An 18093-nucleotide genomic window follows, 5' to 3' on the forward strand; every position below is an offset into this window, starting at 1 on the left:
GCAGTGAGAAGAAAATATAGGCATAATAAGAATATATATACCACGATACACTTACACGTAAGTGTTGGAATATACATACTATAAAAATAGACATCGCGAGCAAAGTGGTGAAACGCGGAGCACTCTCGGTGGTCTATCTATCTCTATTTAGCAGCGCTTGCGCATTTTACATATATACCGCTGTACTCTGTGTTGGTGTGTTGTTTAAGTATAACATAACCTTTTAACTGCCTCGCGTTTAAATTTTGATTGAATTTTATATTCACTTTTTTATAATGTAAAAATTAATTTCAAAATAAACTAACTAAAATGACAGAAACGTATAGTATTTGCAAAAAAGATTTTATCCCAGGAGACAAAAGTCACAGCAAAAGTAAATTTGGTTATAATATTAAAACACCACCTTGTAATATTGTAAATAAAATTTTAAACTTTTTGAATAAAATTGATGGTATAACTATATCTGGTAGATATTTTCTCGAATAAGGGAATATAAATTATTATTTTTATGTTTTGATATAGATTTGACATCACAGACAGACAAAGATAGCTAGATCACTCAAAGTGAATATTGTCGTTTCACCTCTACTCACAGAGCAGCCCATACCTTACCTAGTATATTCTTATTATGGTCTATGGGTTCTTACAAAAAAGGCTCTCAAGAAAACGTTGACGCCATTCACGATAGATGGTACTGTTCGTTCCATTGTAAATTTATTTCGTTCCTCAAAGTCTAAATTTATAAGTTTATTAATAAAAATAAAGTATTAGCTTCGCCCTATTGCGGAATCATTGCACGTAACTTTCGAACAAAAATAGGAATAGCAAATATTGCACAAGATTGATAAACTATAATATCCAGCGAATTCTTTTGACCCTTGAAAGCCAACAGGGAATACTGATTTTATGTCACAATGTTCCTTTCACGTAGGTATATCTCAATTTAAAACAAGTATTCAAAGAAAAATTTAATAGTAGTAAGCATTCTACTAACAGAATATTATTAATTAGTATGTTGACGTTAATTAAGGTAACCACAATAATTACTGCCCATTTATAATGGTTTAAACTATAAGCTATAACTTATAGCTTACATTTTACCGCAAACAGTTTCAATATTCCTGATTCGACAAAGCCTTCCTTCTTTTAGTCACATTTGAGCGGATTTGTGAGCAGACGCAGATATATTTTTTTATTTTTCGGTTATTTTAACGTTACGTCGGTCGTGAATGTTATGATTGTTTAGTATTTACGAAACACTTTTTCTTTGGTCGAGTTCTTGTTTATTTATTTATTTTGTACTAATTATATAAAACTATTATCCACGAATATTGACGCTCATAGAACACTATTTCTTAACAAAAAAGTAATTCGATGAATACAGTGTCTGAATGTATTAAAAACAAGTTTTGTAACTCGGTCGATAGAGGAGCTGATAATCAATTTTTGGACAGTTCACATAGAAACATTTGATAATAAAAAAGTATTTGTTTTATTGAAAAATGAAACATTGTGCTAGCGACAGAGCCCTCGAATGGTAATTATTATTTTAAAATCAAATCCTACAAAACCATTTCTAATTAATTAGTATCATGATATTGTCTGAATATAATATGCAACCTTAAGTTACTCGATGGAAACCAAACAAGAAAACTAAAAAAAGAAGCTTATGTAATACATCTAATAAAATTGTTAAATGTTAAAAGCATTGACAGAATGCTGAATAGACCACCGCTACACTAACATAATCCAACAAAATATAACGGCTAGTCCTTGGGGCATCGATAGTTTCGGCATATCAACCATTTACTCTTAAGTTATCTTAGTATGATTGACACATGACAATCATTCATTCATTACGTAGAATCAGGTTATACGTATGAGGATTATGAAGAACACATTTTTATGTTAAAAAGTTTGTTATGATGTCAATAAAGCTAATTTGTTTAGAGCTATCCGCGTATGAATTATGAGTTAAGAGTTCAACAATGGAAAAGATATTGAACAGACTGCGTCGTATAAATACATAGGGCATGACATTCGGTTAGGCAGAGATAACCAGGCATGCGAGCTCCCACGTAGCATAGGAATAACCTGAGCAGCGTATGGTAAATTAAACTATGTATTTAAAAATCCTTTAATTTTTTAAATTCGATTTGATTCACAAAGCAATAACTTTTATTCGACCCTGTATAAAGTTTGGAATTGCTTGTTGCAATTATATATTCGAATGTTTTTTATAAACAACTCAAAATCTTCTAATAGGAGCACTTGGTTCTCTTGGAATAGAACTAGCACAATTTAAAAATGCTTCGTTTTAAAAATCTAAATAAGTCGCTCTAAACAATTATCGTTTTCAAACTGAGCCTTATGGAATTTATCTGATTGGTTAAAAGAGATCACACGGTATCAATCTCGCATCATTTCGGCGGAACGCCAGTTTCACGTCGTTATTTCATATCAGACTGCGGTGCCAAGAGCTACGTGTTTTCTTCTGGTCCACAGGTATTTTTTTTTTATTTTTCAATTTGTTATGTTTTAGTGTTTTTTTGTAACAATTAATGTCCCTTTATCTGCTTGGTTACAGAAGAAAAAAATGCACATCTTTAAATATATAACAACTTTGTCGCTCTTCGCTAAAATTTTCTTCTGGTGGAGTTCATACCTCGCATCCACTCATGTCACGTAGAACTCTGGATACCGATACATTAAAGGCATTTCTATTCATTTACAGCCGATATACCAATTGACCACCCAGATAAGTAAACTCCGCTTCCTATTTAATTTGTTGACAATCCCAGCATCAATAAAAGAAGGTTTACAAAATCGAATGTTCTTATGTTACAACGTAGCATAGCAAAAAAACCTGGATCCACAAGAATAATAATAATAGCGTGTTTTACAACTCAATCAAACTTTGTCAGAGCGGTTGTCATACATTTGTATGAATTGTGCCAATAATTTGATTATCAGCGCCTCTATCGACCGGTTTACAAACCAATTAATAAAAACTTTATTAAGAACAGAGCTTACCAAAAGAATTTGAGGAGTGATTCTCCCGAATACATAACTTACCAAGTTGAAGACGTTAGAGTGATCATTCAAGCAGAAAATTGAAAAGTCCAGTCGTCAGAGAGTTGACCCTAAAAATCATACGAACAAACTGAATTTTGCCGAAAATATTAATTTTCGAACCACCAAAAAGATGCAAAAAAGTTTAGCACTTTTACCCCCGCGCTTCCCCCTAAAACACCCCTCGTAGGGGTGTAAAAGCATTTTTTAAATGCCTCAATGAAAGGGATATATTGTATTGATGTCATGAGAATAAAAAATGGCAAAAATCGCGCCACGTTTAGTTAACACCTTTATAAAATCTGAGTTTATTTACTGCAAAAAAAAAAATTGCATGTGAAAGCTGAACTCTTTATTTTTAAAACACATGATTTTTGTCGATACGACACTTGAATCAAAAGATATCGAATTTTTACCGTTAAGCTGATACAAATTGTATTGAACACTGCTTTCGCGTTTAACTGACATTCAAAATCGACGGTCGCTTTAAGCGTTGTTTGCAAGAGAACGGTTCATTAAAAAAATAGTGTTAATAAACATTTTTGTTTAAAATTATCTCAACTGCATTTTTATTGAAAACATTTGTTTCTACGGCGTACAGATTCTTGGTAGACCGATTTTTTTGCGTTTTTACGCCTCTACGAGGCGGGTTTTAGAGGGAAGCCCGGAGGTAAAAGTGGTAATCTTTTTTGGGGCCCCAAAATTAATATTCTCGGCAAAATTCAGCTGGTTGATATGATTTTTAGAGCTTCAGTGGCATTTTCGTCTCTGACGACTGGAGTAATATAGGTCACGAAATGTTGACAAACAATGATTTACAAGAAAAAAATTTAATTATCTTCTGAAAAATAGGAGGATGAAAAACAAAAAATTGATTTAAAAAACCTTTTTTTGTGCGTTATCCGTGGATTTACGTAATCGCGATAATGTGTAGAACGTATCACACGCATATAGGGGACACTACTAGATATCAATACTGCTTTGGGTGTCTCACACTTTGAGCTCATGTTTATAAATATTTCATTGCACAGTTGGCGTTAACGTGTTCATATAATGCAGAGGCTTCATCACCAATTAATACAAACGGTATTACTTACCCGTTTAGGTAATACCTACGTGAAATCACGTCCATTTTCGCATTTGCAAAACATATCAGTATTGCTAGTAATTTAAGGGATCATTTCACGTTTTTTTGTAGCTAAAACCGTAATATAAGTGATTTTAACCGCCAATGTAAAGTTTTAACGCAACGCTTCTTTAACTCACGTGTGAAGGAGGCCTTAAAGTTTCCAAAAATCAAAGTAAAATGCTTACACTATCAAAAATAAACCAAAACCTCTAGATATTTTAAATCGCAAAGAACAATGATAAATATGCGAGTTAAATATTCTTCCTTTCTTATAAAACTCTTTAATACCCATATTTGAGTCTTAAGTGAGACGAATCGATAAATAGTAACTGACTGGAGTCGTGTTGTACACAAATATTAATGTGATAATACTCTCAAGTTACTGTTCCATCGCCTAACAGATTACAAAATAGAAGGTTATAAATTTTCATAATCAAGACCCCCTTTTAAAACAGTCATTATCAGAAAAAAAAAAACGAACAAATATACAGTTGCCTTGTGATTATGTACTGAGTAGTACACACAGTACTTACCTACTAAAATTACAGAGATCACCAGTAAAGTAGAATAAACTAATTACTCATTATTAACATTTTTAAATAATAGCACTTCCTGTACACTGGTATATCTGGGAAAGAAAGGAAAAAGACTTGAAAGAACTGCCTTGTTACAGTTATGAATATCAACAAGGTCATTTTCCCATCTTAAATCACCTGGAAAACCTGTTTCTGGTGTTTTGCATAGGATGTGGGATTAAAACATCTACAATAGTGATTAATGTTTTCAATCGCCTATAATTACAAAATAAATAGGATTAATCTTTAGTTAAGTAGACATGTTAGGAAAACATTATATAAAATAGTTTTTGGAGAAATTAGCAAGATTTAAATTAACGTTTAAAACTATATAGTAGAATATTAAGTCTTTTTCTCATATAATTATATGAGATATAGAAAAATTTTATATATTTCTCGTTGATTTTTATTATGGATTCAAAGTTAAACGTTTTTCATTTGTTATTTATTAACAAAAAAACAAAGTTTGTTAACTGAAACTGATATTTATGTTTTACAAATTCATCTAAAGCAAAAAAACTGAAAATATATTTGGAATTCGATGATTTTTTTATTATATTCATATTCAACATGGATCATCATAAATAAATAATAAAAGTCTAGTTTGAATTGAAACTATTTTTTCGGAAGCTTAAAAAAGTATACAAAGCTTCAAGGAGGATACTTTTGAAAAATTATGAAGGAAAATCATCCATTTATATATCTTCTAGGACCACTGTGATAATTATAGAGTTCAAAACTAACGTAAACAAGTTCATGTTTAATCTATTTTGAATTACTTATTGTGTAAAAAATTAAGTCTTTTTATTGCAACATAGTTCAAGTCCACAGCAATGATGAACCAAGTCCACTTTGCCTGTGTTTGCTACAGCTGATCACTCTTTGAGGTTATGTTGATGTGTATTAATGAAGTTGGTTATGTTTGTTGGCTTGTTTGTTACTAAACAGAATAATTATTTATTCAGAAAAAGTAAGTTCACAAAGAACATCTTAGAACTCAATCCACCACTCCCTTTAATGGGTTATCTGCATTGATTAAAACAACAATTTTATCGAGATTACACAGCATTAACTGAATCATCTCATATAATAATATCACTGGTTCTACTGGTACAGACATTGTTAATTTGTTTGCTGAATACTTTTCAAAAACTTATAGTGATAGAGACTGTTTTTTGCAGGGTAATATTTTAGCTTCCGGTGGCATCAATTTATCGAAATTTAGTATGTATATCTATTTCAGTGATTTATGAAAAATTGTCTACCTTATATATCCACAAGGGACCAGGTCCTGATGGGCTTCCACCATCCCTTAGTAAACACTGCAACTTTCTATTTTCCAGACCGCTTTTTCAAATTTTTAATCTGTCATAAGAAGTGTGATATTTCCAGCTTGTTGGAAAAAAAGCTTTATTACTCACATCATCTTTTTCTTAAAATTATACATCGTAGAATATACAAGCTATGCGAAGAGAGAATACAAGACACACAGTTTGGATTCATGAAAGGCGTAGGTACAAGAGATGCACTGTTTAGTCTACAAGTATTATTTCAAAGATGCAGAGATATGACTTGCGATATTTACACCTGCTTTGTGGACTACCAAAAAGCATTTGATACAGTTCAACACCAAAAAATGATGGATATTCTAACAAAAGCCCAAATGGATGATAAAGATCGGCGTATAATACAAAATTTATACTGGAACCAATCAGCCACAATAAGAACGAATTTTGGAGGTGAACCAACGGAAATGATCCAGATTCTACGAGGCGTTAGACAAGGTTGTATACTTTCACCTATATTATTTAATCTATATTCAGAGGAAATATTTAGTAAAGCCTTGGAAAAATGCGAACATGGAATACTTCTAAATGGAGAACGCCTAAACAACATCCGTTATGCAGACGACACCGTTATTTTTGCAGACAGTTTGAACAGTTTACAGCAACTAATAAACAAAGTAAATGAAGTAAGTGAAAGATTTGGACTTCAAGTAAATATAACAAAAACTAAATTTATGATCATCAGCAAAAATAAAGTTAGAGACGCTCAACTACTTATCAATAATACACCAGTGGGCCGAGTAAAACAGTATAACTATCTTGGAACAACAGTAAATGAACAATGGGATCACTCACAGGAAATAAAATGTAGAATAGAGAAGGCTAGGAGTGCATTCAATAACATGGCCAAACTCTTTAAAAGCCACAATCTTAATCTGGAGATAAAAGTAAGGCTCCTACGATGTTATATCTTCTCAATATTGTATTACGGAGTTGAATCCTGGACACTAACTGAAGCAATGGAGAAAAAAAAGAATTCTAAGGATATCATGGACAGACAAGATAACCAACGAGACCGTATTACGAAGAGTGGGCAAAGAAAGAGAGGTGATGTATACCATTAAAAGGAGAAAGTTGGAATATCTCGGACATATAATGAGAAACAGCACTAAATACAGATTACTGAAGGTAATCCTACAGGGTAAAGTATTCGGAAAGCGAGGAATTGGGAGAAGGAGAATATCATGGTTGAAGAACCTGAGGAAATGGTTCTCCACAACAACAACGAATCTATTTAAAGCATCAGTCAATAAAATGATTATAGCCAGAATGATTGCCAATATTCGGAACGAATAGGCACTGAAAGAAGAAGAAGACTCACATCATTAAGTCTGGAGATAACGCTCTCAGGTTAACAATTATAGACCCATCAGTATATTCAGTTGTATTCCAAAAGTATTCGAGAGTCTTGTTTGTGACTATTTATCTAGCTTAAAATACTATTTTACAGACCAACAATTTTGATTTATTTGTAACTGGTCAACTGAGCTCAATCTATTGATTTTCACCGATTTTATTTTGGAATCTTTGTTAAGGATCACCATACACCTGACGAAATCAATTACTCTAACATTGAAAGTTCTCTCAACATCACAACTCTTCAGGTCAGATGCATGCACAAGGATCTAACTATGCTGTACAATCTATTGCATGTGATTCTTTGACTTCGATAATCGATTTTAAATTGTGGCCTGGTTTTTGTTTCTTTATTTTTTGTCTAATAAATACAATATTATAATACTAAAAATTTTAAAATTTTTAGTATTATAATATTGTATTTAAATTGGGTAATTGCTCGTTGACAAATACATTAATCTTCATATGTTGATTCGGATAACAAGTGGTTGCCTAGTGAAGAACAGAGTCGGTGACGAGTTGTTTTCAAGTAAAGGTAAGATAATTAGAATGAAGTTGATAACAATAGTCCATTGTTTACTTTATTTTACAAATAAAAACACTCTCTGCGTTTGCAACATTTTTTCAAAATTTTTATAGTTTTCTATTGAACATGTTTTATTGTGGGGTTTTTAAAACATACTTTTTGTTTCAGAAATCTCACAACCTGTCAGACCTGAGGAAGAAAACCTGAAGACTTAAAGTTGTTAGAGGAAAAGGGGTAAGAAATGAAAACTTCTGGAAAAGAAATGTCAGGAAAAGATTAAGAAATGGGGGACAGCTATGACTCAGGCAGAAAAAACTAGTACAAGGAAACATATTTGAACCAAACTTTGATTTACTTCAACACAATCCCTTGAAACTCCTTTTTTATGTTAGGTGACTGCTCCAAGCAAAACAATTGACACAAAGTATGTGGTTCAGCATTCGTTTCTATCCGATAATACAGACTTTGGCATGAGAGAAACGGAAAGCCAAATTCTTTTAGAAAAGAATTTCTAAATTTAGAACCGGGTGAGTGGTACAAATTAAGAAAAAGTTCCAAACATAGGAAGCCATACTTTTTCGTCCACCACATGCAGAAAACAGAGTTTTTAAGTTCCAAGAGGTTAGAAAAAGTTGTGAGAAACAGAAAAATTTCTGATGATGACAAGGCTGTAAACTGGCTTCAAATAAGGTAATTAAAGTTTGAGAGAAATGTAAACTTCAAGAGTTTTAGATTTGAAGCAGTACGAGAAGAAAAAGCAGTGGAAAAATGCAAAGCCACTTAAAGGGTTACATTTGACATCTTTGTTTACCGTTAATAAGAACTCTTGTACTCCACTCGCTGTGAATATGAAAAATTACATGGTTTCTCTTTTCCTAATTACCCCTCCAATAAGTCATAATTTCCTCAAAAATCACCCTCTAGATGTTTAAACCAGATCAAAACATAAGCAAGAAAGTAATGAAGAAAGTAACAATAATGATTAGTCAAGTTGACCTCAAAAATATTGATGCTACATTGACGTTCAGAACGTTTTTTATAATTTTTGTACATATAAGTGAAACAGTAAAGAGACTCTTAATCGACAATTTATGTTATTATTTTGATTAAATACAGTGTAGTAGGGACATCCACTATGTCCCTACCAAAATAATTATAAAAACCGTTTTTGCTTTTTCTTAGCTTCAATTAGCATACTATATAGTTTGCCAACAAACAAAAAGAATTGTCTGAATGTATAGTAATTCTGACATTTTAGAACCTTTAAGTACACCCTTTTTTTTATAACTCACAGCCGTGGACTTGGTTATGACCCCCCAATTACAATTTGTCAAAAAATATGAGTTAGATTAATTTTCAATAAAATTTCAAAGTTCATATTTTATTGTTAAAATATTGAGTATATACTATTTCTTATCTTCGTTTTATTATTTGTAAAATGTCATTAGATATGACAGTATTTCCAACATTGTGGAAATATAGTTTGCTTGCTGTACTGGAATTTTTAAATTGTTTTTTACTTGTTTAAGTTTGAATTAAAAAAAAAAACATCTCATTTTTTATTACTTATCTGTTATTATTATTATCTAGTTATAACAGTAGAAATTTTAGGAACTATTTGCAACTCATGATATTTGGAGAAAACATACAAGACCAAGAAATATTAGGTATTTCCTTGACCACTTCCTCCTTTTCGAAATTGTAAATAATTTAAATATACATATATATTTATATGAACGCAATTTACGCACAAATATATACTCACGAGAAATATATAAACAAATTTTCTATATTCAGATAATAAAAATTTCATTACGAACATTTTTTATACCAAACACGCTTCTTTTATAAAATTTTTTGAATAATACTAATATACAGGAAGTTTTTTGTTAATAGTTCTCTTCTTATGTGTTTCCTTATATTAGGTACTGTTTTCTTGTTGGGAAGGTGTTGAATTTCTGAAATTAAGAAGCAGAAATAATAGTAAATAGGGAAAGTGGTATAAAAAATTTGTTCGGGATATGTTTATATTAGGGATAATTATAAAAAATGAGTTAATTTTATTAAAAACTATTATTTTTATGTGATAACTTCTTTGGTCAACCGACGGTCTTATAGAGCATAAGGAATGGGAGAAAAAGAAGAAAAATTTCTATAGACAGGCTTGAAAAAAAATATAGAAAATGTATCAATTTGTCATAAGCATAAAATTGATTAGTAAGTATATTGAAAGCTGTATATATTTGGTAAAACTCCTTTAATCATAATGATTTGGTTACAAAAAAGGAAATGCTTATTTATTTATTGACATATTTATTTTTTTTTTATAAATTATTAAATTCAAATTACTATTAAGCACTCGAGCAACAGGCATTAGTCAAATTGTGTCATAAATGTTTGTCCATCTATGAGATAACTCTTTAAGAAAAACTCTTCTGGTTGTGGAATTTGGAATAAAGATTCATCTTAGTTTAAGGAGGAACTCATATTTGGGGTCAATATGTATTCTCCTCTTGGCCAAAAAAGAACCATACTACATTTTAGGTAATGAGTCTTCTTCTCCACATTTTTATGTTATTTCTTTTTCTTAAATAAAAGTCCTACAGTCTTGAAACAGAGTAAAGAGGTTTTTCTTTATCTCAAATTTCTATACTGCTTCCTTTTTTTCAAAGGAAAAGTTTAAGAGCATTGAAATTGGGTACATTGTTTACTTTTAATGTGAAGAATAACTCAACTGAAGACTGAACAATAGCTTAATCTGAAGAGAACTGAAGAACTCATTGAATTTAGGGTCAATAGGTTTTTTTCTTGCCTTATTCCTACGCCTTTTATTTTATTTCAAAGAAGAGTTCTAGAATCTCAAAACTCTGTACATAGGTTCTTCTTTCACTCATTATTTTCCATTGTCTTCAACTTTGTACAAAGGTTCCTTTTGGTATCACGAAGACACCTAATGAATTTGGGATACTAGTTCTAGTATTCTAGATACTAGTATTCTTCTTCTCAAATTCTTGTGCCTTTTCTTTTCCTTAAAAATACAGCCCCAAAAACTGAAACTTTTTTACATAAGTTCCTGTTTTTTGAAATAAACTGTCGAATGTTGAATTTAGGATCGATTGATCTTTCTCTTCTCTTATTCCTACACCTAACCAAATGGAATTTGGAGTCAACAGATTTTCCCGTTCTTTTCACATCCTTATGCCTTTTCAAGCATCTAACTGAGTGAAAGCTGGCCCATCAGGACTCTCTTTTACCCACTTTTACGACTCTTCTCTAATAATAGGTGACACTTTACCAAGTTAATTAGTAAAATCAAACATTTTATTCAATATAATAATGTTTTTCAGGCCTGTTTCTTTCACTTCTATCAAAATTTTTTTTTCTTATGGAAACCCAAAATTATAACTCTGGATTTTCATTAATATATAGGTTATGTTACATTGACATTATTTTAAATTATTGTCAATTTTTTTACAGTAACTCATTAAATAACACCTCCAAAATCAAATGAATAAATAATTTATAATCAATAATTTACTACTTACCTCTCTCTTAAGAAACAGAACTTATGGCATTGTGTGGAGCACCCATTTGTGTGAGAACTTTATCCAGCCACTGCAATGGTCCACTAAGGTGTACTTCTATCCAACAAGGGGTACTAGTGACATCCTGCCTGTGGTACTCTGCTCCCCATCCTTTGACAAAACTCATCCTAATTGTACACATTTTTGTAAGTTCATAAACTGCTTCGAAACCATGATTGACACACTGGGAGAGCAATTGGGCAAACTCAGCATTATTAAATATTCTCAGTGAACATCCGGCTGGTATTTTGCAGACTGTAGAAGGATGAAAACCATGGTGGTGGTTACAATTGCGGGATTGAACAAAGATAGCAGAATCAGAGAGACATTCAGCATAGACTTCACCATTTACATAATAAAGATGCACACCTCTACCTATGTGTCTTCTGGTGTTTTCTATGGTTGAGTTTCTGTTTACATTGCTAAGTTGACCTAAACAAAATCGGTCACTATTGTTGCTAGGGTTAGTAAAACCATCTACAATCACTGATGTTGAATGGCATCTAAATACTTCTCCAACTCTACAGTTGAGTTCATAGTATGCTATTGAAGCCCAATAGGGTTGTTCTTGGTATGCTACAGACTGAACATCTGCTGTCAAGGGAGGTTCGGGACTTACATTATTGTTAGTATTTGTGTTATTTTCGTCAGTTGGACTGTAAGCTGGTGGAGGAGTTTCAGCCAGGCTTGCATATGGAGATTGAGGGTTATTTGAAGCTACACTTCCTGGGCTAGATACACTTGACAATGGTGAGCCTGGATTCAAATGATTAGAATTAAATCCATTTGATGAATATCTCACATTGTGGGGCATATTGGGCTCTACCAACTGTTGAAATGGAAGTAAAGAATGTCCTGGCACAAAATCATTGTGTCTTGGCACAAGAACTGGAGGTAATACTGGACTCTCTACTCTCTTGTAATGGTAAGGATTAATGCAAACCTCCTTGTGTTTAGCTGAAAATGGATACTGGCAATGTTCCAATGGTTTTAATTCATGATGGCTTTGTAAATCAGGCCACCTCCATACTCTACAATAGATGACATGTGGTAAACCCTTCCTGTGAGATACTTGTAATCTACCATCTAAACTTCTAGGAATAGTCACACATTTACTGGGTGTACCTGGACAAGACAGAGCTCGTTCAAGTTCTTCAATAGCCCCCTTGCTCTTTTTTAGCTTTTTAACAAGAGTATCTACGGCTTTTTCTGCCCATTTTTCCTCTTCATCACCTTGTTTCCAACCAAGAAGTTTCTTAACTGCTGGACTTGTGAACGAAAATAAACTATTTAAGGTGGAGATGGGACCACTGCTTGTTGATTCCCCCTCATCAGCCTCCATATTGAAACTAAAAAAAAAAAAAAAATTAAATTATGTATTGACTATTACAAATAAATTTAACTTAATATGGGCTAAGAAATAAGCCAAAACATTGATAATGTTTATGGCAATAAGGTGTACACAAAATTGCAAACACATTGTTTTATTTAAATATGTCAGTGTAAATTATTTTTGAATTTTGGAAGATTGATGAAAGTAGTCTGGAAATTTGTGCTGAATCCATTAATTGATTTTCTTGTGAGTTTTTTTTAATTTGAAATAATTTATAGTTTTATAAAAACAACGTACATATTTATTTTCTTTACATTGAATAGTTAAAACAATGTGATTTATTCTGTACTTATCTGTTGTTTTTTTTAGAGAAATGTATTACTCTGCAAAGTATAAGCAATTAATTAAGTGATAAAGAAGTTGTATTTATTGACAAAATATATGTCAGCACTTTGTTAAAAGTATTGGGATTTAAATACAAAAAGGACAATAATTGAAGTGCAATAATTGCGTGTCCCAGTATTGCTGCTTTAAGAGCCAAATTGCTTCATAAATATATGGAACATCTTATGCATAGCAGAGACCTTGATTTTTTTGGATAAAACATGGGATTATTCAAAGGGAAATAAAACAATTTCCTGACAACACAAAAGTGTTAAAAGCGTATGTAAACCAGAGGGGTATGATGGTACATGTTTTATAATTATTCACGCTGGTTCTTGAAAAGGATTTGTTACTGAACCAAGTTTATTATTTTGCTCAAAATCTAAAGTAGCTGATTATCATAGGGAAATGAACAATTAAATTTTCACTAAATGAAGAAATCTTAAATTTGAGATTGTATACAGTGCTTAAATACCCAGCTAAAAAGTTTTCTATTTTTCAATTTATTGTACATAAGGTTTCTTTATTTAAATTTGAATTTGTATGTTTCCAAAAATTCATAAATGTATACCCAGTTTTTAAAATGCAATAAATGAAATAAAAGAAGTATAAAAATGTCCATTATAGTATTAGCCGTTTTCTAATTCTCATAACCAGTGTAAGCTTGGCTCACATGTTTTGATTTATTTCTTATAATATGAATGATGACAATGAGCAAAGGTCCAGTAAATCTACTTTATCTATCCTGATAGACAAAAGTAATATGAATCAATGTACTTGGGAAGCATACTGCAAATTATTGTGTTGACTATAAAGTCTTCTTTAAATGATGAGGTTGTCATAACTATAAATATTTAAAAGATCTACTTGCAGTTCTGTTGATGTATATGAACATGCATAGATAGGTATTCATTTGTAATCAACTACATTTTACAACAGGCGATTTTTGGGTTATAACAAATTTGAATTAACAACAGGAAACAAAGAAAAATGGTCATTATCATCATCAATGGCGCTACAACTCTTCGTGAGTCTTTGCCGCGTTTACTATTGCCTTCCATGTTTTTTGGTCCTGTGCCAGTAATTCCCATTGTCGTACTCCCATTTTCTTTTTTTTTTCCAAAGAAAAATCAAAGAAAATGGTGAATATGATTAATAAAAATACTGCAATTTGTAGCTAAATTAATATAAAACCTAATTAAATACATCTTGTGGAATATAATATTGAAATGATGTTAATTTTCAAGCAATTTTCAACCCCAAGCTTCAATGGGGTCAATATATTGACTATCTGAGCAAAAATCTATCAAAGAACTTATGTGTGCTCAGAAATCTAACATCAGGTGTTTCACACAAGGTCTTACGAACAACTTATTATACCATTTTTCACTCTCATCTGACATTATGCAATCTTGGTCTGGGGGCATTCGGCGGGAATGCTAAGAGTCTTTGGTTTGTAATGTAAGGCTATAAGAGTTCTTGTAGGCCTTGGGTTTGGTGACAATTGCAGATTGTCCCTAAACGAGAAGCAGGGGGCACTTTGAGACCCATGAAGAGGTGCACAATCATAACACTAGACACATATGTGATCTTGTTCTAGCCTACTGGAGGCTAAAGAGGTGTCTCAAACTTGATCAGGGTATTGGGCAATTAAATTTTATAACAAATTGCCTGATAACGTAAAGGATCTTCTCAAAACTAAGTTTAAAAATAAACCTAAGGAAATTTTAATAAAAAACGATTTTATAGCAGTGAGGAATATCTTAAATTTCAATTTTAAACTATTTTAACTCAGTCTGATATGTGTTTTTATGTAATTAGAATTTAGGATTTTTTAATAGAACCATTGTTCTGCTTTTATTTTGACATGTGTTAGGCTACTGGCAAAATTACATCAATAAATGAATTTGAATCAATTTCAAGATCAATCTTTATAATTCAAAAACTTTCAATAATACTAATCAAAAAAGAATAAGTAAAATGAAAAGATCAAATAGAAATTCCAATACAAATTACTGAAGACCTATAGTAAGGGAATTGATATAGTCTGTGTAAAGTAAACAAACTGAGAAAATACATAATTATAAAAAACAAATCAAGAGTATGATAAAAATATATAAAAGTAAAAGTAGTAAAATCAAAACAAGACAACAGCTAATAGCAAATGGTTTCAAAATAATTTTGAACATTATTTCTAATCTGAAATTTTAAATGTCATTATTAAAGGGGAGAATATGTCATTATTAATAGGAGATGTCTGAATAACAGTAAGATATGATACATTAAAAAAAAACTCCTAAAACACAAAATTAATGGTAGGTAATGGAAAACGAAAAAATTAGAAAAATAACAAATTTGTAGTTAAAACATTTAAACTGGAACTACTGTATCGTTAGAATAAATTATAAACAAAATATTAGTAAACAACAAAAGAAATTAGTTTAGAAAATAGAAGATCATACACAAAATAAAATATGTTTTGTGTAATTATTGGAAAAGATATTGTGTATATTTGATTGCCATTTTAAGCAAATACTGTGTCAAAACTTACTCATGATGAGTCACAATGGGTAATAAGATCTTACACAAGTACATGCAAACAAGATCTATATATTTTTTTTCTATAAAGTTGAAATCCCAACAAAATGTACCTGAATTTGGGCCATATATTTATTATACTAGATTAGCATATTGTAATAGTCAACCAAAAACTTAAACTATTCAAAATTGGCCCCAAAGATCCAAAATTAAACTGTACAAAAAAAACTATAAAAATATTAATCAATTTTTAATTCAAATCCATGCTGTATATTCATAAATAATATTAAACAATAATCACACGAGTTTAAAATAAAATGAACTATTTTTAATTCAACTTTAGTCAAACATGAACCATAAAGCAAAAACATAAATAAATTTTTTCATTTGCAGATCTATGTTATAAAAAGGAATCAAAAACAAAAATATAAGAAAAGAAAATATAAAGTTATCTTCTAAATAAAATACAATATAATTATGTTTTCGAAAACAAAATTATAGAATTTTGGTTTCAAACAAGTAGTAGAAATCTATGGATTTTTACCTTTTACTTGAGATATACAGAACTTTAAAATATTTTATTCTAAAACTGGCTTATATGGTACTATATTAAATTTAATTTATTATGGCACTTTATACATTAACATTTGAGTGAATTTTCTATACTTACAAGATCAATAAAGCATCATGAACAGATATATGAACATATTTCAAAATAAGTTTAAATCCACTTATCAATTCACTATTAATTGATGAACTAATAGTAGATTTATCTGTCAGATTAATTTTTATATGAATGGTTTTGGTTGAGTTTATTTATTATTAATGGGACTGCAGTATGATCTATGTTCACACTGATTATTGAATATGAATATCATTCAATCACAATTTTATAATAAAAACAAAAATATTTACTTATATAGTCAATGCTTCCTGTTAGAAAATATAAACACAAAAACAATAAAAACGCCGCTTTTCAGGAATACCTAATATCCAAAAACCTGAGATGTTGATTTCACCACAAAACTTTTGTTTAAGGGTATGAATGGGTGGGTATAGGTAATATGTATTTATCACAGGGATGTATAATGTGTACACTACATTAAATCACTAAACAAATAAAAGAACAACACTTCTGTTTAAATTTATAAAAAAATTCAAAAAGAAATGACTCACTAGTTATTAAAATGAGTCACATAATATTGATAATCTGTAGCCATAGTTAAATATGAAATTGCAGACCACTTTACTCCTATCACTTATTCATTACACATCTGTTATGAGAATGAGACTAGCTGCACATTTCCTAGTACTGGGTATTTATCAAGAGCAACAATTTTTTTTATCAACAAAAATAAAGCAGACATGAACACCAGCACTTGATACGGAATTTAAGAGTTTGGGGCTTATTTTTGAGGTTATCAAACAGTTATTTGATTACTTACACTCTATATCACTGAAATATTAATGGTGTGGTTCACTAATTATCAATTTTATCACAATATTTAATAAAAATAAGTAAAATTGCAGTGCAAACTGCCTACTCTCTCGACGCCTAGATCTTTCACTTGTCGCTTGACGACATTTTATGGTGGCGCTGTACCCAGAGCGGTAAATTCAATTTTGTCAATAATCCTTAGATAAGTTATAATAACATATTTTTTGTAAAGACGTTATAATAAAATAGCTAGTTTAAGCAACAAGTATTTTCTATTTTCATCAATCATCAGCACTGATTTTCAAGATTCTTCCAATAAATAACAATTACACAATAATATTTAAAAATTGTAAAATATTCGTTCATAGATTTTATAGCTACTAGTCAGTGATTTAAAGTCTTAATATTTTTCCCATAATTGTACATTTTTATTTTTGAATATAGAAAAACATTTAAAATTTGTTTGAAAATCATAATTATAAATTGTTGGACTAGTAGTTATGCAACCAGTAGTTGCAGAAACAATATTATGGTATATTGCTTGGATAATTTTTGATTTATTTAATATTCACAAAACGATTAGGGAAATCAGAAAAATATTGAACATATAATAAAATAATAAACCATAAACATAATCCTTACACAAATAAAAATATAAGAGATATGAAAAAACTCTACCTGTATACGAGTAACTAACTCATCAAGTTAACAACTTCAAAGCACTTTACCTAGGTCTAGGTTGGATGTGGTAATTTTTAGAGAATGTATGATTCTAAATTGGGCCTCTGAAATTATAACATATGTTATTCAGT

At 30.6% G+C, this 18093-nt stretch overlaps 1 protein-coding gene across 3 annotated transcripts; it reads right to left on the reverse strand.

Annotated features, from left to right (window-relative positions):
• Nucleotides 1-4113: 4113 nt before the first annotated feature.
• On the reverse strand, nt 4114-17424 carry Mad (mothers against decapentaplegic homolog 1). Of its 3 annotated transcripts, none has more exons than XM_072524000.1 (3): nt 17020-17263; nt 11550-12937; nt 4114-4992 (listed from the first exon to the last, which is right to left on the reverse strand). In XM_072524000.1, exons 1-2 carry the CDS (start codon nt 17061-17063, stop codon nt 11557-11559), a joined length of 1425 nt encoding a protein of 474 aa, XP_072380101.1. In that variant the 5' UTR covers nt 17064-17263; the 3' UTR covers nt 4114-4992; nt 11550-11556. The 3 variants fall into 3 exon arrangements, with proteins under 3 accessions (XP_072380101.1, XP_072380102.1, XP_072380100.1); XM_072524001.1 differs by lacking the exons at nt 4114-4992; nt 17020-17263 and adding exons at nt 9384-9962; nt 17289-17424; XM_072523999.1 differs by lacking the exon at nt 4114-4992 and adding an exon at nt 9384-9962 and having other exon boundaries at nt 17020-17261.
• Between the last annotated feature and the right edge of the window lie 669 nt (nt 17425-18093).

Source organism: Diabrotica undecimpunctata, chromosome 2, assembly GCF_040954645.1.
Source record: "Diabrotica undecimpunctata isolate CICGRU chromosome 2, icDiaUnde3, whole genome shotgun sequence".
NCBI lineage: Eukaryota > Metazoa > Arthropoda > Insecta > Coleoptera > Chrysomelidae > Diabrotica > Diabrotica undecimpunctata.

Excerpts from the sequence above, each read along its gene's own strand:
- Mad (XM_072524000.1), bottom strand. The coding sequence starts at position 17,063 with ATGGCTACAGATTATCAATATTATGTGACTCATTTTAATAACTA. Across the intron at positions 12,938-17,019 it reads GTGACTCATTTTAATAACTA|TTTCAATATGGAGGCTGATG; the intron begins GTGAGTCATTTC and ends TTTTTTTTTTAG.